The sequence below is a fragment of the Peromyscus californicus genome, unplaced genomic scaffold (genome assembly GCF_007827085.1).
Source record: "Peromyscus californicus insignis strain IS unplaced genomic scaffold, ASM782708v3 Scaffold_11__1_contigs__length_118956290, whole genome shotgun sequence".
Lineage (NCBI taxonomy): Eukaryota > Metazoa > Chordata > Mammalia > Rodentia > Cricetidae > Peromyscus > Peromyscus californicus.
In genome coordinates, this window is record NW_026294402.1 from 42,194,279 (window position 1) to 42,217,371 (window position 23,093).

General features: G+C 44.4%; 1 protein-coding gene across 10 annotated transcripts in view; it reads left to right on the forward strand.

Annotated features, from left to right (window-relative positions):
* Cadm1 (cell adhesion molecule 1) overlaps positions 1-23,093 on the forward strand; it is a 337,201-nt gene that overhangs the window by 308,369 nt on the left and 5,739 nt on the right. For 5 of the 10 annotated variants that reach the window (XM_052759277.1, XM_052759309.1, XM_052759282.1 and 2 more), the window contains 3 exons: positions 2,833-2,886; positions 14,599-14,730; positions 16,709-19,305. In XM_052759277.1, the coding sequence (XP_052615237.1) occupies positions 2,833-2,886; positions 14,599-14,730; positions 16,709-16,827 (305 nt within the window). In that variant the 3' untranslated portion in view covers positions 16,828-19,305. Of the gene's footprint in view, positions 1-2,832; positions 2,887-14,598; positions 14,731-16,708; positions 19,306-23,093 lie in introns of those variants that run through there. The other 5 variants (XM_052759291.1, XM_052759331.1, XM_052759349.1 and 2 more) reach the window with 2 other exon arrangements.

A 23,093-nucleotide genomic window follows, 5' to 3' on the forward strand; every position in this document is an offset into this window, starting at 1 on the left:
AGGCCAGTGGGCCAAGGTTTTCTTTCCTAGGGATTTTATTTAATTGTTCTTTTTCATAATTTTCTGTAATATCTGTATATGATAACCTGATGAATCGAACCCAGGAGCCTCTTTAGGTATACTTGATTTTTGCATTTATTGAAATGGCTAGGATTTCTGACTGATTCTAATTCTTTGAAGTTTTTCTTCTGGTTTAAAACTGCCACATCACAACCATTTGAGAAGCCAGCAGGTGCTGTCAAGAAGGAGAAACACCAACTCCAGATGTGCACAGTGCTTAGCCTGAACCACACCACCTCTAACACCAGAGAAAGCCAAACATGAGTCTCTTCAGAAGAGATAGCCTTCGTGCATAAATTAAATTATCATGTCTGCACCTTAAGACTTCCTTAATTGTAAAAAAAAATCCATATGTAACAAAAGTAAACTTTCATTTGTTTAACAGAGTTTAAAGAAATGCATTGCATGCATTTTAATTAAAAGTGACTAGAAAGAGCTTGAATAGATGATAGGAAATTTTGAATAGAAGAACCAAGAAGTAATTTCCCACTTATTATTAAATCACAATGTTTCCTTTTGAGAAATATTCTCTGCTTCATAAAATGCATCTTTGTCATTTTCTTTGAGAAAATGAGAAGAGTCTAATTTTTAACATGAAAGAAAAATACCTAAGCCAAAGCAATTCTAGGAGGTAGATTTTGTGTTTCCTCACTTGTACACCCAGTGCTATGGTAAACTCTTCTAATTATATTTTTTCAGAAATTATCCAACTATGACAATGTGCTGTAGATTCATAAAAACAATCGCACTGCAAAAACAAATTTACCACCACTGGCCTAGATGGCCTCTTAGTGTGGAACACAATCTAAGCTGGGATTCCAGATGATTTGGTGTATTTCAAAGTTTATGTCATTAAAAATGACAGTTGCAGCTTTAATGAGGTGTATATCAACTGTCTGTCGCTTCTTAATGGAAAACTTTGCATATCAATGATACTTCATAAACATATTTCCTTATTTTTTAAAACTAGCTTTCTAGTGTTCTCCCCAAGGAAACAAGCCTTCATCAGTAAAGTTGCCTACTTGAAATATCCTTGTTTAATGTGGTTCAGTGGGCACCAAGTATGTATGTAGAACACTGATATTCATCGGGCCACGTAGAAGTGAGGGATTAGCCTTCTGAGAACCACAAATTCATAATCAACTACAGAGAACTACTCTATGTTGCTCATTTATAATAGTTATTCAAATAATTGTATTCATTAGTCTTTATACAATGGATAAAGCCAATTATAACTAGAAACACTTTCCACCAGTCAGATTTCAGGACAAAGGGCTAACAATTCTCGTCAGCTGCCTCTATAATTTATTACATTACCACGTTCTCTTTAGTTGCCTGGTTCCATAGCTTCAGAACCCCTGTGAACTCTGAGGGCTTTCATTTTGATTTGGCTTCTGCTCGGAGTACTTGGCACCCAGGGTTCAAGTGAGAAACTATCCTCTCTTAGGACTGATAGTGGGACAGCCTCCTTACGTACTCAACCGGCTCACCATGCTCATTTGGCTTCTTTGTAAACCACCTTAGAAAAAATTGAAGCTTTAATGACCATTCATATAAGCTTGTTTTAGTTCATTTGAAATAAATATAAATGGCAACCCATCTGCCATTATGTATTTCCAGAGCATTTATTTTGGTTGCCTTTAGGCTTTGGTCAGTAATTGACCAAGGAAGACTCTCAAAACATTAATTCAGCAAATACTTACTGACAATATAGTTTGTGCTGAGCTCCAGGGAGGGGAAAGATACAGAAATAAACAAAACTTGTGTCTCTCTCCAAAGACCTTACAGCTGAATTAGATCCGCGACCATCTTCAAAATAACAGACACAGACTATAAGACAGCTATGGTGGAGATTCAAGTTCCTGGGGCAATAAGATGGGATTGAAAGAGAATAGCAAAGAATGAGCAAAGGCCACCTTGGCCGCCTTAACATTTTATGGTGTTTAATAAACTTCCTTAAAAGATCAGAAATAAGAATGAGCAAATGGAAGCCATCTCTTGAGGAACCTCTCTGTTTGGCTACGCCCCTCTTTGCCTCACTTACTTCAGAGCAGAGCTGATGGAGAACTATCCCAGCTGGCCAACATTGGGGTGGACTTGGATACAGACATTTCAAGGTCATTATCTCCTGACCTGACTGCTTTTTCAGCTTTGAGGGTTTTATTTTTCCAGAATACCACTGATTTATGAAATTCTTTTTTTTAAAAAAATGAGTGGCAAATCTGATTTTTCTGATGAAGGCATAACCTGCAATCTGCAGTTAGCAGATGCTGTACCATTTTGAAATATGTGATCCAAGATCATGCTAAATTGATAAATGAACTATGTTTGTCAGTATTGGCAAAGGATTTCAATTTTCAGTGAAAAGCGAGATAGAACTTACATATGTCAGTATGTGGCATCTAAATACATTCATATTTAAGAGATATATCAGAGTGTCCACAGCTAACGACCCAGCTTTACTTTTTTCTTTCTGCATGCTTATTTGAATGAGTGATTTTTTTTTTAAACATTCACCCTCATGTTTCATGTGCTTTCAACAGTGGAGGCTGAGGACTCTTTCTACCTTGATTGTGTGTGTCGATAACGGTTACATAATTAAAGAATGAACATATGGATTAATATATTCAAGCTCTCAAAAAATGTGAGAGATAGCAAGAGATTTGGCTCATGTTTTCTTTTTTTTTAAACAAAATCCATCCTCAGTTCTTAAGTGTTTTGTTTATGTCCCTCGAGGAATGAAAAGAAAAACGATTTGTTTTTACTTGTAAGGCCTTACTCAGTTGCCCAATTCCGCAGAAGAACTGGACAGTGAGGACCTCTCAGGTAAGGGCTAGTCATAGGTAAGGTGCTGCAGTGTACAACCTGTGGCTGCTTTGTCCACTGTGACTCAATGACCACTTGGTTTGCTGAGCAATCAGTGTGGATTCTGAGACCAAGCAAAGAACAAATTTGTGTAGATAATTTCTCTCAGGTTCTCTCACCCACCTTTCTTCCCTATGGTGACAGTGTGTGTGTGTGTCACAGACCCTGGCCTGTGCTTCTGATACAGAGAGAACCAGATGCTGAGGCCACTCCGCTTGGTGACTTGAAGTAATGTCACCATCCTAGATGTGTGATGGCTCAGGAGAAATTTGGTTGCGCTCTAAAGCAGTTGATGTTGGATTATGTGACACGATCTGAAAGTCATATTGACTGTCTACTTCAGTGGAATAGACTAGAAAGCCGTATCGTACACTTTGAAGTAGGTGGTAGAGCAGGGCAGGGAGGAAGGGGACAATTGTCTTGTCACACACCAGGCTGTAAACTAATTATCCACCTCAGACCTTTTTCACAGAATACTGAGCTCTTGCAAAAAGTAGGTTTCATGCTTGATTCCAGGATTTAGGTGTTACTAATCCAGAATAAGAAGCATGTCCTAAAAAGGCAGGAGGAAGGAGATTTAAAGTGGTCAGAGCTAAACAATTATACGAGCTCCCATGATGTCATGAGACTTCAGTGACAACTACCTACAGCTTCTGAAGCACATTGATTGGTCACTTAGTGAATCAGTAAGCAAGCCCTTTGACATTGTGGTGGCCAAACCAAGGCACCAGTGTGTGGCTGCTGATTGGAGCCCACTGGAAAACAGGGTTCCATATCCCCCCTTCCTAAACAGCATTCACTACAGTTGTTTTGAATGACTGGTGCTTGAGGGGCCATCCTTAACTACCTCAGTGAAAACACAAGCTAGTACTCCCCCCATATCTCAGAACACACTGGATGTATTTCCATCTGTGTGCTTCTGTCTACCTCAGGGATACCTTCACTTTCCTGCTCTGCCCCATGTGCCAGGGGAGCTGAGCTGTTGGAATTTCCCAGAGGAGCCACGTCCAGGAATACTCACTGGGTCTGTCCCCTCTTGGACCTGTCTTGCAGTAAGCGCCAAGCTAATACTTTCTGGATAAATGAATGAATTCTAAATATCCGTGAATTTCAGCAAATAAATAGATTAGAAAGGTAGCCACCTACTAGCCATGCCATCCATCTGCCTCTTATTTGTGATAGATACATTGAAGAAGTTGTAAAAACATGAAAACAAAACATTAGCTTTACTTTCTTTTAAAGTAGAAGTAGGTAAGTCCTGCCCGGCTCTAACATAATGTCAATGTAAACAACTACTTGCGTGAAGGTGCTCTCTGTTTTGGCCCTCACCTGAGAGCAACCCCAGATACAGTGACCCTGCACAGTTGGATCTTTCAAGAATCCTGAGAAAGTTCTCCTAGGTTGACCCTGATCTCTCTAGGCATATTTTCCAGACAAGGATCACTCAGACAGGCAAAAGGAATTTTTATCCCCTTTAGGAAAACCTGAGTCAGCCAGGTACCTCTTCTCCTAGAATCATCAATTAGGAGCACTGCAGGTCTCAGCCCTGCAGCATGTTAGATGGGTCCCCACTGCAGTTCTATCAATCACCCAAGTCAGGAGCAATAAACCAACAACTGTTTGTGTTCATAATAATTCGGTTAAATTAATAATTACATCTCCCCCTATTCCCTCCAGGACCCAGGCTCTCTCCTATTGCTAGAAGTCATAAGTCATGTAGAAGGCTGATGAACTAGCGGGCTGGGCTAGGTTGCCTTTGCATCTGGTTTGATGAACTAATCAAAAACTGATTAGCACCTTTGTTCAAAGGGGATGCTGATTAATCAATTACTATTGATTGTGAGCTTGGCTTCTCTAGGCAGCAAAAAGACATCTAAAGGGAGAAAAAAACAACCAATAAAAATTGAGCAGCTGTCATAGTGTTTAAATTTATTAAAACAAAATACATTATTTTTTATGAAGCTGTCTTGAAATGGGTCACTGAAGGGGAGCATATTGATTGAGAAAGGATGAACTTCTCAAATTTCTGTAGCCTGGAGACTGAATTCAATTATAATACAAGACAAACAGGTTAACACCCGCCTTAAACAGCCCATCAATAAATTAGAGTAGGTGTTGCCCATTTAATGCTAAACTGTGATAATGAATAATGCTACCTACTCCCTGCAGTATTGGGTAGAAAGTCCATCCTTTCCACATTAGGGATTAATGTTTCACACTTCCAGATCTTCCCCCACCCCGCCCCCACCCCTCATCCTCCATTCACCAGTGCCTGCCTCAGTTAATGAGAGTTTCATAGCCAGCATATGGTGTGCAGCCCTCAACCAGCAACTTGGGATGCCCAACTGATCCTCCTTTGTAATCTACATTTTAAAAAAGACTCAGTGCCTAGTTCACTGACTCAATTATTGGCCAACTTGGGGGGCTTATCTGGCTCTTCCTTGAACCCTTTTATTTACTTTTTGGGGTGTTAATTTTATTGATGATGGAGCCTCACTCGTTTTGAATTGTTTTATCAATTACATCTGCCATTTCTCAGTGACAGCTGGTGGTTATTGCCACCCATGTGGAATAGAATAGCTTTAAGCATATTTATCCTTCTATTTTATTTTAAAACTTTAACAAAAATGTCTCCAACTGCCTCCCCCTCTTCAGCAGTGGAGGGGCCTGCGGGAACTCTTGAGTGGAGTGAGGTGGTAAATAGTGTGCCAGAGAATGGCCCACAGCACCCGCAGAGCAGCCCATCCGCCCCCTGCTTTAGAAGCAGAGGCACCGACAAGGAATTCCAGTGCTGTTTTTAATTCTTGTTACCCTCCAAATGAGAAAGTGATTTGGAAGAATCCTTCATGCCCTTCACAAGCCACAAAAACGTACTGGGAAGGGGCAGGATTCTGCTTGACTTCTGTAACCCTTGCATAGACGTTAGGAGAGATCCTGGTGAACCAGCTCTTGGCTCCCTTGGTGTGTTGCAGAGGCAACCTGGGCTTTACATCCTAGGCTTCCGTATCCAGGAATTCTCGGGCAAGGGGCAATATGTGGGCACTTGCTCCTGCACACATGTGTCCACCACACGGATGAACACATTCACACATACATGCCCTAGCACAGGCACAGACACTCAGTAGCCACTGCCTTTGGAGGAACTCTTCAGTTAGCACCACATGAAGTGTGACCCTGATTTGGCAAACAGGCTCTTTAATTTCCTTGATAGATGATATGTCGAAAAAGAAAAGATACAAAGAGAGACAGTTAAGGTATGGCCATGAATCTTAGGTTGTGTTATCATTTAGCTTGTATTAATATACTCTACAGCTTAGAAAGTTCTTTCATATACATTTGTTCTGTTTTGCAATCCTGAGGATTGCCTCTAGGGCCTCACATATGCTAAGTAATTAAGTACTAGCACTAAGGATATATTGCCTAATTTTTATTCTACAGAAGTATTTGAGCTCCATGCGTTTGGCTCTGGGCTAGCCCCTAAGACACAGTGGTGAGCAAATAAGGCCCAGTAGGACTTGAACCAGCCTTGGATTTCACAGGCTAACCCTGCCACCCCATAATAACTTTCTAGTAGGGAACACAGACTGGATACCCAAGCTGATCACGACTATGGGAAATTAATCCAAGTAGCTGCAGACGAAGGGCTAAGACAGAAGGAAGTCGAGGCCCGTTTAGAAAAGCACACCAGAGGCCAGGGCTGGGAAGACCTGATGGATGAAAATAAGCCAACAGCTCGGGGTGGGGGGCGTCCTCTTGAAGTTCCTGCAGGATAGTAAAAGAAGGGGTGTTAATTTACAAGTGAAAAAAGTAGGCACCCATAGAAAAGCCAGACAGTTTACGTGGACAGAATTGAAACATGCTCCTCCTGCCTGCAGAAGGAAATGGAGCCCTTTGGTTGAGGGTTCCCAGCCTCGGAGAACTCCACAGCTTCCTTTATTCTGGAGTCTCTTGAGCTTACAATTGCTTTTGGCCCTTTTCACTTTGGTGTGGCCGTCAGGGAAGTATGTGTAGGAGAAAGCTGGGCTCTGAGTGGCCTGTCAGACACAGCTGTGTGCTACCTGACACGAGAGGTTATCTTAATCATGAAGTCGGTGCCTTCCCCCTCAGAGAAGATCCATCCATGCTCTGCTCTGATGTTTTCAGTGCCACTGCTCCATGGAGTCCCCAAAATGATGGATTAGTTCCCCCTGAGGTGGCCCTAAATGCCACTGTAAAGTAATGCTTGAGAAGGGTTAAGACACAAATGTTTCCTTCCTTGAAAGTTGTTCTCTGTGGTATGTACCTGTGGCCTCAGAGCTCCAGGGCTGGAGCAGAAGGATCTTGAGCTTAGTGTGAATCGGTGCATTGAGAACTCTCATGGGGCCCATGGTCAGTGATGTTCCCACACATGGGATTCTGGATGTCCCCCTAGTGCGGATCTTTCCCATAATCCAACATGCTGCTGTTTTCACCATGGAGAGGAAGGTGGGCCACCACCAAACAGACAAACTTTTTCCTTCAGACTGAAAAGCTGTTAGCCACAGTGTGAAGTGTAAGTTCCAGTTCCACAGGTTGGACACTGCTTTGGGGTAACTTCACCATATTCATGATTCCATCCTCACACTTCCAAATGCCTGAGGCCCACTGAAGCATCTACCTATACAGACAGATTCTAGTGGGATGCCTTCTGGAAACACTACAGTCTGTCCTCTTCACCAGGTTCCTATAAGGAAAACTCCAGTGTCGTCCTCGGTGCCTTCCCAGTGCTTAAAGTAGAAAAGCCACCCACTGCCAGGGGTCCTGTTACAAGATGAGCAGGGCAGGGGTCTCTCTGAAGCTGCTAAATGTCCTGGGATTAGCATCCTGTTTCATGAGTCATTTCTGCTGATGGTTGAATTAACTAAACCATGTGACTGGAAAAGGGAGAGAAAACAACATTTTAAAAGACTTGTCCTAATCTTCAGCTGCAGAATATTTAACATTACAGTCCTCAGATGGTGTTCCTGACTCATAACGTGCATCCGATGGCCCTGTGCTTCCTTCCTCACCATAGAGAACAGCGAAGCCATTGGAGACAGCTCGTGTCCCTTCTGTATAAGTGAAATGAAAGCTTGATCACCATTGCTCCTAAAGAGCTGACAAATATTGACCTAGGGTCAGTGATAAGAACCAAAAAGATCCTCCTGGGATCTTCATAAAACAGACTGAAGTTCAGCAGACACTGAGTCCTAATGACATGTCAGACCCTAAGCCAGACAGGCACTTTCATGTACAGCCATGCTCTGGCCCCTGGCAGAATATCATTGGGGCCAATGCCTCCGAGTAGGTGATTGGCCTGCCTCTGGTTACACAGGAAAGAATTGAAGTTCAACTTCTGGCCCAGGTCTAATGGCAAGTCTGGTGCGCTTTCCCCCAGTCCATGCCGATGAGGTCCTAGCTGGTCCCCTGTGCCTTGGTAGTGACAGGCAGGGAGAGCCCTGGTCACTGAAATGGTGAACAGCCACTGACACGGTTGCTGCTGTGCACAGTTGTCGTTTAAGTGAGCATGTGCTGAGCTCCCGGGTGTGCACTGAGGATGACCACTGCAGTTTCCCTTGCAGTGGCCTTGCACAGCCCCCCAAATGTCAGAATAGCAGCATGACATTGCTGGAATGGAATGCAGCTGATGGCTGACACTGGCCCCTGGCATGCTGTGTGGGAATCTTCATGACTTTCTTGCCTTACGTTGATTCCTTCCCTTCCTTTCTCTGAGAAGACCGAAAGGAAAGGTTATGCTGCATAAAGGCTAGTGTGCTCCAATATATATTAACATCTTAATGGGAAAGCTGTGCATGTACTGTATACATTTACTACTCTCTGACAAGAGGGAATTAAATGTCAGAAGGATTTGTAGCATCTATAATTGAATTGGTGCTGAGAAAAGCAAATCTTAAAAGAAGAATAACATATTAGGATTAGCAAACAACGTGGCGTTTTGTCAGCGCTTGCCACTCAGTGTTTCCCTCCAGTAATAAAGCTGTGCTCTTAAAGCGCATGCTTAGCTTGGTTGCCCTCCAGGAGAGCTACCATAGGTGATAAAAACAGGTAGCTACACCTTTCAGATGACACAGCTGGTGTGGGTGTGTGTGTGTGTGTGTGTGTGTGTGTGTGTGTGTGTGTGTGTGGCACACGCGCACGCGCTCCTGTTTGGTGTTTTGTTTTGTTTTTCTTCAGGTTTGGAATGTGTACCGCCTCCCCCCTCTCTCCTCCTTAGCAAGAAGTAGCAAGTGACATCACAGTCATTAAGCCTTTTCTGAGATAGACTAATCCAGCCAGCTCTAGGAAGCCGGAGGCAGCATTTCCATCATAAACACCAGTTCTGAGAGTTTTTAATTAAACTGACTTGTCCAGGAAGACCTCAGCTGCACCAAGTGACAGAGCTATTGCAGAATGTCTGCCTCAGCTTCAGTCATCCCTGGGCAGGAGAGGCCCCTGTGGGAGTGGGAGACCTAGAATTCCCCACTTTAAATGAGACCCAAGGCACTTTTTAGCCTCAGAATAGACCGGTGAGTGCTGGAGCAGTATCTAGCCTGCACCAAGGAAGCCCGAGATATGAGGGTACAACAGTGCAGTTAAGGCCATCACGCCTGATGCTACACATTTCACACTCCACCTTCTCCAAAGCAGAGAGAGAGCTCTGTATCCTTTGGCAAGAAGACTGACTAGATTCTGCAGCCTGGGTTTCCAAATGGGCAGCCTGCAGTGACAGTGAGGTTTCTGCTCCGTGAGTCCCTCTGCCAAAGACCTTCCTTGCCAGGAGCCTGTCAAGGACATCCTAGCCATTCCCTGGTTATCCATGGATCCTGCTTTGGCAACACAGCCTGCAAGACTTATGACAGATCCACGATCATGGCCTTCTCCTGGCAGTTCGTGTGGCACGTCTCCTGCCAGGCGGTAAAGTAGCCATAGAAACCAGGGCCCCTTACAGATGCCTGCACCACACAGGCAGCGAGCTGAGGGAGTGCTTTGTGAAGGAAGTGTTCCACTTTAGTAAGTGTTTAAGGAGTGAATGCAAGTAGCAAAAAAGAGAGAGGTCCGCTCGAGGGGTGGAGAGAGACTAAAAGTCCAATCCTGCCTGCAGAATTACCCCATTCACATTGCCCTCGAGGAGTGGGGGGGGTCAGGTCAGCTGCCCCGAGCTGAAGAATGCCGAGCAGTTTGGGATGTTCCTGGGATTTGATGAAAGTAGTTTGTTGTTGTTATTGTTGTTTTTAATTCTTTTATCGTTGTTGTTATTCTGAGATTTCTGAGATGCTAAAACCACGGCCAGGGTAGTTGAAGCTATGACACAGTTTTCCATTGTTGTTGTTGTCTCCTGTTTAATTGATTTTTGTTTCTTTTTTTTTTTCTTTTTTTTTTTTTTTTTTGCCAACTTGACATTCTGCAAGGGACTTATAAATCTTACTTGGAGCCAAGTTGTTTCAGCTTTTTGTCAAAAGAAAAGCTAACTCCCAACTCTAACCAGCTCATGATGTATATAACTCATTTGGAGTTATAAAATGGTGCAGCATGGTGGGGGGGTGGGGTGGCAGACCAGGGTTTGTGCCACAGTAGTGTTGTCACACTCAGCCTTCAGTGTTGTCTGAGTTAGACTTAGTCAGCTCACTCATTCCCCTGAGTATGTGTATGAAGTTATCTGGATGAGGTTAACTACACACAGACCGTGGTTGTCGAAAACTGGAATGACTCTTTTATATGCATGTACCAAGCATGTGCTTGGCGTTCCTCCCCAGTACAGCAAGGGCACAGCTTCATCCCACAATAGACACACTAACACCCGTGACTGCACAAGAGGCTTTCCTTTACCTGAAGACTGGGCTCCTTTAGAAGACCTCCGCACCCTCACCTCTCTTCGCTTGAGAAGCTGCAGCGGCTGGAGAGTTTGCCTCCAGTGTCTTTGTCCGACTACAAAAGGGAGGAAGAAATCTGGAGAGGTGTTCCCAGGGAAAGGAGCAACAAATGGGGCAGTCCCCACGGGGATGCATCTCCTCCCTCAGAGGAGCAAGACTTTCAGATGATGGTGACAGCCGTGGCCTTTGCACTTAGTTAATTCCTCAAGAACTAGTCTGAATTCTCACCTCTTGTGCAAGACCGGAGAGATGGAGGCTGGGGGACATTGCCGAAGATCCCCTGTGAGTCGTCTGTATGGCACACAGGCTCCTGTTCTTATCTGACTCGGACAGCCAAATGCATCCGTTGCTCTTTGTGACCATCGAGGCATCAGCTGCAGGTGCAGGTAGTTCTTACCGGATGGCAGACAGCCAGCATCACCCCTAGCACTCTGAGCCAATCCACAGCACAGTTGGAACTGCCTCCCACCCCACAAGAGGAAACAAGAGATGAATGAGGAAGAACTGCTCTCCACAGGGGAGGCCCGACCGTGACAGGCACTTAGGAACAGTCACAGCTCTATTACTGCCTCCCATGGCCAACCAGGGGTGGGAGCAGGGTGGAGGAGAGGTGGGAAGAGGCGGCCAGGGGCTCATAACCAGCAGTGTTCCCTGTAAATTAAACATCAGTTACCTTCTGTGTCCATCTGCCGTAATTGAAGGCGGGAAAAGTGTCTTGGTGATTAACTAGCAGTAGTAAACTTTCTGATCCAAGTGAATATCAGAAGGAAGCTAGAGAGATTGCACTTATAAATATCTGCAAAGGCTGTGTGTCCCTGAAGGTGGGAAAGAACTAAAACATAGGTGTTTAGTGTAGGCTAAGTCCAGGAGGAAACAGCTAGACTAAGCACATTTGGAGAGCAAAGGTCAACCGAATAGTTGGGCTTAAGTAAGGAATCCCACGATGACGGGTTTTTCTGTTTGTTTGTTTGTTTGTTTGTTTGTTTGTTTTAACCTTGTTTTGAGAGGGTTTTCCTTCTTCCTGTCTTTCTTTTCTTTTTTTTCCTCCTCCTCCCCACCCCTAAGCACAAACATACCAGCACATCTCTTGGGCTGTTCTGTGCCTGAAGTTGGAGTAATTAGTCTTTTAATAGTGGATAAGAGTTGCCTGCCTCCAGATGGGTAGGGGCTGTGTCTTCAACAGCTTCTAGAAACTTCTTCAGCCCTAACAAAGTGGCACCTCCCCCCTCCCTTGCCTCATGTAACTCTTTCTGCATCTGTATCACTTTGTCCCAAATCTAAGACAGACTTTATTGAAATAAGTCAAACATTCAATCAGTTTGAAGCCCACGGCAACTAAAGATTAGTTGATATCGTTCAAACACAACTAACAAGTTTTACTACTACTTGGTCCCTGTGAGAACATTTGAGTGTTTGCAGTGAGGTGTGTCAACACAATGTAAAGTGTGGTCCTCCAGCAGGCACCAGAATCCAGTACCACCCTGTGATGTTTACACTTCATCATCGGCTTGACTGGTTTTAGGATCGCCGTGGAAACACACTCATGGATGTGTCTGATGATGTCTCCAGAAAGGTTTAACTGAAGAGAGAAGCCCAATCCTAAATGTGGGTGACACCATTCCATGATTCTAGACCAAATTTAAAAAAAAAAAAAAAAAAAAGCAAGCCCAGTACCAGCGTTCACCTCTCTCTGCTTCTGACTGGGATGCCATGCAACCAGCTGCCCCACTCGGTCCTGCCGCCATTCCTTCCCTGCCACGATGGACTATATCCTCAAAATGAGAACCAAAACAAGCCCTTCCTTCAGTTATTTGTGGCAGGTATTTTGTCTCTGAAGAACAATTAGTGCACACCCCACAAACAGTACTTCGCATCAACAAGCTGTTTCCTAAAAGACAACAAAGTTTCCATGAACCCAGTCTGCTGGTCGAAAGGACTTCCAGGACAACAGGAGCCGTATTGTCTGCAGTCAGCAGCACTTGGGCTGAGGCAGGGGATTCCTCTCCACTACATTTCAAGTGGTGCTTATTAAACACGTTGCTGGAGGGGCTTGCTCATCACGGAGTAGACTAATTGGCTGCAGCACTCTGCCTCCAACCCATCTCCATCCTCCAATTAAACTCCCATCATCCTGTTGTCCAGGCGACCTGCCGCTGCCTCTGACTTGGCATTTCTGTTGGGGTTTGGGGTTTGAGTTATTCTGTAGTCCTTCCCAAGCTAACTCCATGGAACACTTTAAATAGTCCACGTTCTAATTGAGGCCCTTTTAATTAAAGCTCTTTCCATGGGAGCCTTAGTCACGAGTTATTTCCCCCACATCCTTCAGTGCCTAGTCTCCAAGCAGAATTGGAAATATCGATAGAAAGTGTAAGCCCTGCCCTCCCGCTGAAAGCGTTGTATCAGGTTTCGGCTCAAAAGAGTACCATTACCTTTAGCTGTCACGGATCTGTACACTTGATCGATAAACTTCAAATATTATTAGAGGTGGAGGCTTCAGAGATTTGCTCTGTTCTTTGGAGAGAGACAGAGATAAATCTTTCTTAGAAATTGACTTGAGTTTGCACTCGGTCTTCCCGGTGAAATGCATTTCTCTTAGGCATCCAGCAGCTACAAGGGGGGCAGATTTATAGGCCATGTGCTTCATGTACTGAAAGATTTAAATGGTAAATCCTTCACATATGACTTCACAAATCATGTAAAGTTAAAAGATTTTTACCGTTTCTGTTGCTGCTGTGCTTAAATTGTAAGGTACAGCCAGTAAATCATTTTAATGGAGGTGTCGTACTTGACTCAATAAAAAGAAGAAAAAAAAAAGACAATGGTTTAGCTTCCACTCCAAAATGTTAATGTATTAATCAAGGGGAGAATAATTGTTTTTTACTATGTTATAAATCTCGGGTGCCATTAGGATTTCAGCAAGGGGTGATGTAGCCACATTCCTAAATTAAAATTGTTTACCCTGCCATACATCCGTTCTGCATCGCCATAGCTCATTCCGGGTTCATTCTGAAGTTGTTCCCCAGCCAAAAACTCAAAAAGAGACATCCTGAGGGAGCGAGGCTTATAAGAGAAAACTAATTGCATTTCAAGGTGTTAAATAAACAACATAAAAACTGTCTATGGCGATGGACAAGTATTCCTTCCTGTCTTAACGTTTTCTCTCTCCCTCTCTCTCTCCCTCCCCTCCTCTCTCTTTGAATTGGGCTTTTGGTTTTAAATTGAGGCTTTCCCCCTCCTCACATCTTGTAAATGTGGCAAGCATGTCATATGTCTTTAGTCTCATAAGCCTGGTTTTATCTCTACACAGCCTTGCTTTCCCTATGCGTGTTTCCTTATGAGTGAGCTATGGGGCCTGCCCCCCCACACACACACCCCGTTCTTCTGATAGCCTAAAGATACCATCTGTGTTGTCCATAAATAGTTAAGTCAGCCTCCTTAATTATTAGTAGCTGTAAGTTCCAGGATGTGTATTGTGAGTGCTAAGAATGGGTGAGAACAGGCAGGATCCACCACACACACACACACACACACACACACACACACACACACAGCTCCCTAAGTTTCTTTCACACACAGTAGCACTCCTATGCTGCCTCTAATGAAATTGCCTTGTGGGGAGAACAGATCAATTCAGCACTGGACAGGTCAGTCTGTTCCCTCTATGTAACTTGATCCATCTGGTTTGTTCTCGCTGACTCCTCCATTAAAAAAGAAGGTAACCTTCTGACCCTGGAGGCGGTGTCCCTGGGGCTCCTGGTGTCTTATAATAAGTTCTACATCCCTATTCCTCTTCTGGTTTCAACAGATTCTCGAGCAGGTGAAGAGGGCGCCATTGGGGCAGTGGACCACGCAGTGATTGGCGGCGTCGTAGCTGTGGTCGTGTTTGCCATGCTTTGCTTGCTCATCATTCTGGGCCGCTATTTTGCCAGACATAAAGGTAAGCAAGGTGCTTTGGCAGGCTGGAGCAACATGTCGCCACAGCCCTGGAATTGGGGGACCTCACTATTGTCATTAGTAGGCAGCTTGCTGTAAAGGATGACACAGAATATATGTTTCCTGAAATGGGAAGAAGCGTGGTTGGGTGGGTGAAGAAACCTTAGCAAATGTTGCTGAAGACTGCATGAAGAGATTTGGATTCCCTATAAATACAAAGCTGTACAGGTCTGCTGTTCCCCAGTCTACATTTGGGGATAGAGTCAAAATAATAAGGTAGGGGCTGGTGTGATGAGTGGCCTGAGCCCTGGATGATTGTATGCATGGCAAACATCCACAACCTGCTCATTTCCCCAGAGACAGGAGGACCAGTTCGCTGACCCTGAACTCTGAGTGAGCTGGTCCCCAGGGCCAGAACATTTCCTCCTTGATGTGATGTGCCCAGGTTTAAAAAAAGAAAAAGAAAAAGGAAAAAAAAATCCTTTGCGCTAAAAGCCACATAAATATGTATTTTTTAAATTATCAGGGCAATTGATTTAAATTGCCATTAATCATCACACTTACCAACTGTGCAGACTGGATGGGCAATCATCTTTGCCAATGCTCTTCCTCTCTGCCTCATGCTGCTCGGAGCCTCTTCTCCCCTCCTGGTAATTTAGTCTTCCTTTTCTTTGTCGGCCCTTGTCTTTCTCAGTTGTTTTTTTCAAGCACTGTGCAATGAGCTTTGGGGGTTTTGTGGGTGCTTACATACTGCTTGATTGTGACTTGGGTTTGGGGAGGGGTCCCTGGAGCCAAGCAGTGGAGGTCCAGGGTGCTTAACAACAGACTTTAGGATCCAGAAGTGTCTGTCTGGAGCACAGAACAATTGGGGACTCTTGGAGCTGTGTGGCCCAGAACTTCCAACTTAGAGTGCTTAACTTGGTGGAGCTGGGAAGGTGAAGCCAGGGAGCCAAAGCAGAGTGTGCACAGCACCTGTGGAGGATCAGAGGACAGGGGTAACATGTCTCTGCAAGAGAGAGCACTCAGGAAGGAAGCGTTTGACCACCTGCTTGCTCAGCTTCTTATCACTTTAAAATCTGAAAATTCAGCAAAATGTCTCAGGCTTTTTGGAGTATCAGAATCTTTAGAGTCAGAACGTAATGGGAAGGAAGCTATCAGATTGTACCAGGCAGTTGGATTTCTACCTGCCTGCTATTCTGAGGTGAAGTCTTGTCTTCCTCCATGTAAACCCTTGGGATTTGGTGATAGAAATGTCACCAACTTGGTTAATGTTCTGTCTATTGTCATTATAAAATGGCTGTGCCAATTAGCAAATCCATGAATCCGGGTCCAGGCTCCAGTCACATGGTGAGAAAGAATCCCTTGGTCATGAAGACAGAGCCCAAGCCTCAATTGTAGTTTTTACAATGTCAAATTGTGTCTCTATCTGATGCCGTGCTCTGAAATGGAAGGTGTAGAGAAACCAGCCCTTATATAAGTTCAAGACAGTTCACCTGTGGGTAGCCAATAGCAGTCCTGAAGCCAGGAAGACTATGGTTGGAGTAACTGATCCAAGATGACAGTAGAAGCGTCACTGGGGCCCTAATTCATTTATTGGCTAATTGCTCTTCCTTGCTTTGGTCTTTACCCGTGTGCGAACATCTCTGGTCATCGGTCTTTGGTGTTTACTGTCTGTGCGTTAGTCAGCAGCTGTCCAGCTCTCTGCATTTGAGCCCCACTCCGTCTTCTTCTCTGGTCATAACCACTGCTCTAATGTCTCCTTTGCTGAATTGCACCGCAGCGTCTCAGTTGGAGTGGTACCTTTGGAGCCCCGGACCCCATCTGTCTCACCCACCTCGCTCTCTTCTTCCAACTGTTTTTTTCCCCTCTGCTGCCTGCACACCACTTCGGCTGATGATGGCCATAAAGCAACTTGCCATCTCTGTACCGCTTCACCCCGAGGCCATCAGAGAGTCACAGTGCTTTACCCCTTCATCTTTCAGGTACATACTTCACTCATGAAGCCAAAGGAGCCGATGACGCAGCAGACGCAGACACAGCTATAATCAATGCAGAAGGAGGACAGAACAACTCGGAAGAAAAGAAAGAGTACTTCATCTAGAGCAGCCTTTTTGTCCCAATGAGGTGTCCAACGGGCCCGTTTAGATGATAAAGAGACAGTGATACTGCAACTTGCAAGAAGCTCGTGTGTTTTTTATGAGTGGGTGGAAAGATGCGAGACTGGGAAGGCTTGGGATTCGCTATGTAAAAACAAAAAGAAAAAAATGTTCTTTGGAAAGTACGCTCTGCTGTTTGACACCTCTTTTTATCTGGTTTTAATTTGGTTTGGGTTTTGGTTTTTTAATTTTTATTTCTTCCTACCAAGTCAAACTTGGGTTTTGGTAGATTGCAGAAAATTCTGTGCCTTGTTTTTCATTTGTTTGTCGTGTTTCTTTCCCCTTTTCCTTTTTATGCATTTATTTTTCCCAAAATCGATTTTTTTCCCTCCCGAAACCTCCCCTTTTTTGGAATTGACCTGCTGGGATTCCTAAGACTTTTCCCTATTGTTGTCGATTTCTGCTTTCGTTTGTTTTTGTGTTGACGGTGACTGCTTTCTGTTCCAAATTCAGTTGCATAAAAGGAAAACCAGCACAGTTTAGATTTCATAGTTCAGAATTTAGTGTCTCCATGATGCATTCTTCTCTGTTGTCGTAAAGATTTGGGTGAAAAAAAAAAGAAAAAAAAAAGAAAAAAAACAGTGAAAACTCTTTGCTGCTGCCCATGTTTCAATACTTAGAGCAGCGAAGACTAGAAAAGTAGACTGTGACTCCGAAACTGTTGTTTGCTGTGGATCTTCATTACTGTACAGGGTTATCTGCAAGTGAGGTGTGTCGCAATGAGATTGAATCTGTCTTTAATTCTGTATCTGTAGGCGGCTCAGTATAGATTACCCCCACGCTGTGCAGAAAGGTTTGGGGTAGAAAGTCTCCTCCTTACTCGTTGCCCTAAACAGACCCAATAGGTGAGGTCTGTCCATTTGATGTCAGTGGACAAATTTGAGTTGCCCCAGGAGGGGAAGCAGGAAGGGGATAAAGCAGTCCTGCTCTGGTTGTTTCTACTCCAAACAACTCCATCCACCTTTCCCAATTGGCCTTACTGCTCATTGATGTGCAGGAGAGAGCAAGTCCGTGTGTTGTGTGAGTGACGGAAGGGGGCAGGTTTTTGTTTGGGGTTTTTGTTTGTTTTTGTTTTTGTTTTTGTTTTCCTTTGTGCTTACTTAAGAGGGCAGTAGGATGTGGCCTGCATGTACTGTATATTACAGACACTGTCCTGCTGGGACTCTCGTCCTGCTGGGGCTTCCAACTCCCATCCCGAGCAGCTCTCATTCCTTCAGACTTGGCTAGACAAAGGCAGGAGGTACAAAAGAAGGGCCGGTATTGTTCTCGAAAGGTCAGAGCCTAGGTGGAGAAGCAGCCTGTAGAGACTTTCAGTTACTTAATCAAAACTCAAATGTGAGTGTTTTTATCTTTCTACCTTTCCTACACTAGCCTTGGCCTCTTTCCTCAGCCTTAAGAACCATCTGCCAAAAATTCCTCATCTCGCATGATGGCAGCCATAGCGCATAGCTACTAAACTAAGTTACCTTGAACATATCTCAGACTGGAGCCTGGGGGACGGTAGAGAGTCCAGTTACCATTTGCATTCTTTAGAGCTCAGTAGGGCTTTGTCGCTGATGTGTTGAGGAAATCCAGAAGTAGTTCTGAAGGACGAAAACCTAAACTCTTACCCTATGTGTTGGTAGGGCTCCAGACTCCAAATAACAGTCCCTTATGGAAAGGTGGCATCAGAAAAGATAGATCTATCTATATATATAAATATATAAATATATATTATATAACATTTTCAGTCAGTACTTTTGGATTTTGCAAGGTGCATTTTTACTATTGTTACATTATGTGGAAAACTTACGCTGATTTATTTAAGGGGAAAAAGTGTCGACTCTGTTATTTGAAAGCGTATTTCTTTTTCTTGTCTTTATTTTCACTTCTGATAGAACCATTGCAATATGGGGGCCTTTTGGGAACGGACTGGTATGTAAAGGAAAATTCATTATTGAGCAGTGTTTTGTTGACCCCCTCTCCTGTCCCTAGGCACTTAACCAAGACAAAAAGCCACAAGGAACATCCCTTTTTCAAGAATTTTATAATGTGCATCTATTCCGAGCCCTTAGCACCCATCCTGAACATAGTGTGACCATATCAAAGGGTGAGAACCAGTTAGCATGTCGTTGAAAGGGTTTTTCAACTGTTCTTTTTAGAAAAAAAAATACAAAAAAAAATACAAAAAAACAAAAAACCAACAAACAAACAAAAAAAAACCTACCATTGTTCACAGAATTGGCATCTCATTTTCGGGACCGCCCATCTTTCTGTTTTGACAAGTGTACAGTAGTGCAGCGTTCTGATGTAACTTGATGACTTACAATGTTGACATGTCTCAGGTTCCTGTGTTTCGATTGGTGTTTTTCCGTCTCAGGTAGATTGCAAAGTGTAGGCCCCACACATTGGAAAAAATAATAAATAATAATTATAATTATAATTATAATAAAACAAAACAAAAACAGGAAATTATGGATTTTAGTTGTATATTGGTTTACGTATTTTTCTTAAGTATACAGTGCACTGTTTGAAATGTATTGTTGAGTATTACTTTGTACAGGTTGATCACTTTTTTTAGAGTGAAGAAAGAACAAACTTGGTTTTTTGTGTTTTTTTAAAGGAATATAAAATAATGAAGGATGTATAATTGATGCCAAATAAGCTTGTTCTTTAGTCACGAGGACGTCTTGTTTTTCCCTCTAGGCCAGTTCTGTTTCTAAGGTGTACAAGGACCATGTTACAGTGTAAGAAACTCCACATCCGTGTGTTCCCATTCGCATTTTGTATCGGTTCATGTATACCATTTTTACAAAAAGAAAAAAGAAAAAAAAAGAAGTACTATAAAATATCTGTCTTCTTAATAAAAAAAATTAATGTTACAAGTGATCCTTCAAATCTCTTTCTGGATTCTTACAACACCCGGCCTCTGGTCCCAGCTTCCTCTCCTAGGACCTTGTGTGGGGGCCCAGAACACTGGCAGTAGGTTGCTGGGAAGTAGCTGCCAGCTGAGTTTGTCTCTCTTGTCTATTCATCCTTGTCCTGTCCTCTTCTACCCTCACAGTAGACAGGGGAGTCCGGTGCTTGGCTGAAGGAGTCACCTCCAGTGGGCGCGGTGATTTGTGCAGGTGTACATGCGGCTGCCGGGGATGGCACCTCCCATGGACGTGTCCACCACTACCCTCCCCGCTCTCACCCACCGACTTTCCTGTGTTGCCTGCTCCACCGTCTCTTTCTTTGGGGATTCCTTGTCCTAACAATTCATACTGCCTTCTTCCTTTTAAAACTCTCTCTCCTTGCACAAAAATGAAGAGGTGAACTGCTGAGGGCTAACAGTTTGGCTGCCTGCGGGTTGTTCTCACTTACCATTTAGGTTTTGGAGACTTCCGGGCCCAGGTGGACTGTGAGATTCAGCAGCATGGTATCAACGTCCTTGCCTTGCAGGCGAAGTTAGCAAGGACCGCACTTGAGCAGAAATCCATGAGCAGAAATCTGACCACCCCAAAGTGCCCTTTCTCACCTTCACCCACCTCTCCTTGGGTTCCCCCTCTGTCTCAGTGAGGTAACCAGGAAGATTTGGCAGGGAGAGACAAGGTAAGCTCCAGAAAAGACTTCGGTTTCTTCCATCGTGGTCTGTCTGTCCCTGAGCAAACAGCACCAACAGAAGCAATTTTGCAGTCATTGCGTGTCTGGCACATGGACATTGTGGGGGACACAGACAAGTGTACGTGATCACTAGAGGCTGACTAAGGTGCCAGTTACACCAGTGAAGTGACCTCACTTGTGAGTGCCACACCCCATGTAATGATGGCAGAAGCTGGGTGGAGGTGGGGAACAAGCAGAAGCTGGCAAGTCAGCTCAATGGGAAGAGCTGGGGGCTTGGCCGGGTTTCCAAGGACATGAGAGAAGAAAAGTGAGTCAGCTGTAGGGGGCCAATGAACCTAGCCAGCAGGCAGACAGGAGGAATAAGGTGCTCTGTGAATGGAATCCATCTTGTGGCGGTCCTCAGAGTCTAGGCGGAAGCTTTGCGTGTTCACTGGCCTCTCCCAACTTCTGCCAAAAGGCAAAAAAAAAACAACGGGGAAGATGATCTACCGTATCTCTAGAGGACCCACAAGGGCAATTTAGATAGCGCTCAAGATCAAGGGCTAGAGTGGACCAGCCTTGAGTTTCAATAGCTGCCCTATCTTTCCTAGCTGGGAAGCCTCAGGAATGTTGCCCAGTGCACCTGCTCTTTGTCTTCTGCTGGGTAAGGTAGAGTTTGTTATAACATCCAAGAACATTAGGAAAGAGAGAGAGAAGAGACACACCATGGGCTGGGGTATAGCTCAATGGTAAGGCCTATGCTTAGCATGCAGTGGACCTTGAGTTCGATCTTCAACTCCACCTAAAAGATAAGAAACTGGTGCTTAGGCAGTAAGGTTGCAGACAGGAAGTAAGCACACATTGTGTGTTCATTAGACTGTAATGTTGATTTAGAGGACAAGGTGGCCCATGGCTTTAAAAACTGGCTACTCCTTCGAGAGAACTGTCTGTGTGGACTCATGCCCTTGTGAATTTTTCCATAGACTATTGAAGGATTTTCCCATCGTGATTCCTCAGTGTACTTACTTGTAGCTATTCTGAGCCACATGCCATGCTGTATGTGCAGTGTCCTCACCCATCTCCTCGCCTATAGTATGAGGCTCCAGATTCAGCCTTAACACACAGAGCAGGGACCCTGGTGGTCAGTGAACTGAGGCAGACACAGGTGGCAGCTTGGCTCTTAAAGCACAGTAGGGCTTGCACATAAGAAAATGCAGAAGCAGCTAAGTTAGTATGCGCTTGTTAAGTTTCCTGTGTGCCTCTTAGTGTAGTACAAAAACTGCCCTTGCTTCCTCCAGAGGGTTCTCAAAAATGTTTGGCCTGCTTGCGTTCTCCAAATACATCAACTGGAACCCCGAGGTGATACCCATGTGTTGATTGGTGCAGTCTTTCACTGTCTCCTGTCTGGTTGAAATGTGACCCTTACAGTGTGGATTTGCTCTATGGAGAGCTGTTCCTTTGAGTCTGTCATCCAGAGCCTTAAAGCAATCATGTGGTCCCCACATGACAAGTAGAAAGACCCTCCTTCCATGAGGCATTTCTGTTGCATTACAAAATGTGGCCTCAGATTCCTAATAAATCTTTTCACCAAGGTGCCACAAATATTTAATCATGAAGAACTGGCAGCCGGATTTCTTCAGTGAATTCCGTATTTGCACAGAAAAAAAAAAAAAGGGGATGCAGCTGAAATGGCCTGACCCCACTCTACAGCCGATGGGAGAAGAGGTTCTCTGCTCTCCCAGACAGGCTCACAGCCCCTCTGTCATGGTCATAGCAGGGACATAGTAAACTCTCGGCGGGCATTAAAGGACCAGCAGTCAAGGGCTGCTTGCCTGATTTTGACTTTGCAAGTCCATCCCCACCTAGGTAGTTCCTGTAAGGCCTCAAAGATTGGTGCCTGTCCACCCCACGTTTAGCACCCCTGGGCCCCGAGGCCCGTCTGCACTGGTGTTTATTCCTCCTTTGGGGGAGGATGGCCTCTTGGGTAATGGTTGAGCAAAGCTGTAAGGTAACAATGTCATATATCATAAGGGTCCTTCAGAATGAGGTACCACAGGTTAGAAAAATTGAAAATACGCTCCTTCCTTTATTTGTGCTCATATAAAAATGCTAAAGTGTGCCTCTGACAGGAGCTATGGGGTAATGCAGTCCCCACACCACTTTACCTGGTAGGAAGAGGGGAGTGGCCATCAAGATAATGCGAGCACCCCAAAGCCTAGACCAGAACATGACAAGAGTCTAAGGCTTTCGCGTATTACTGTCTTCGGCAGCCGGACTCTTTTGTACAACATGAAACTACATGCTTTGGTGGTGGTTTTTGTTTTTGTTGTTGTTTAGTGTTTTGGGGTTTTTGTTTGTTTTTTGGTTTGGTTTGGTTTGGTTTTTGTTTTTTTTTCAGGACAGGGTTTCTCTGTGTAACAGCCCTGGCTATCCAGGAACTCACTTTGTAGAACAGGCTGGCCTCAAACTCACAGAGCTCTCCTGCCTCTGCCTCTCTCGTACTGGGATTAAAGGAGTGCACCCCGACCCACCACCACCTGTCTAATGGTGGGTTTTTGGTTTGTTTGCTTTTTGTTTGCTTGGTTTAGCTCGGGTTTTGTTTTTGTTTTATTTTGTTTTTCATTGCCAAGATACTATATTGTGTAGC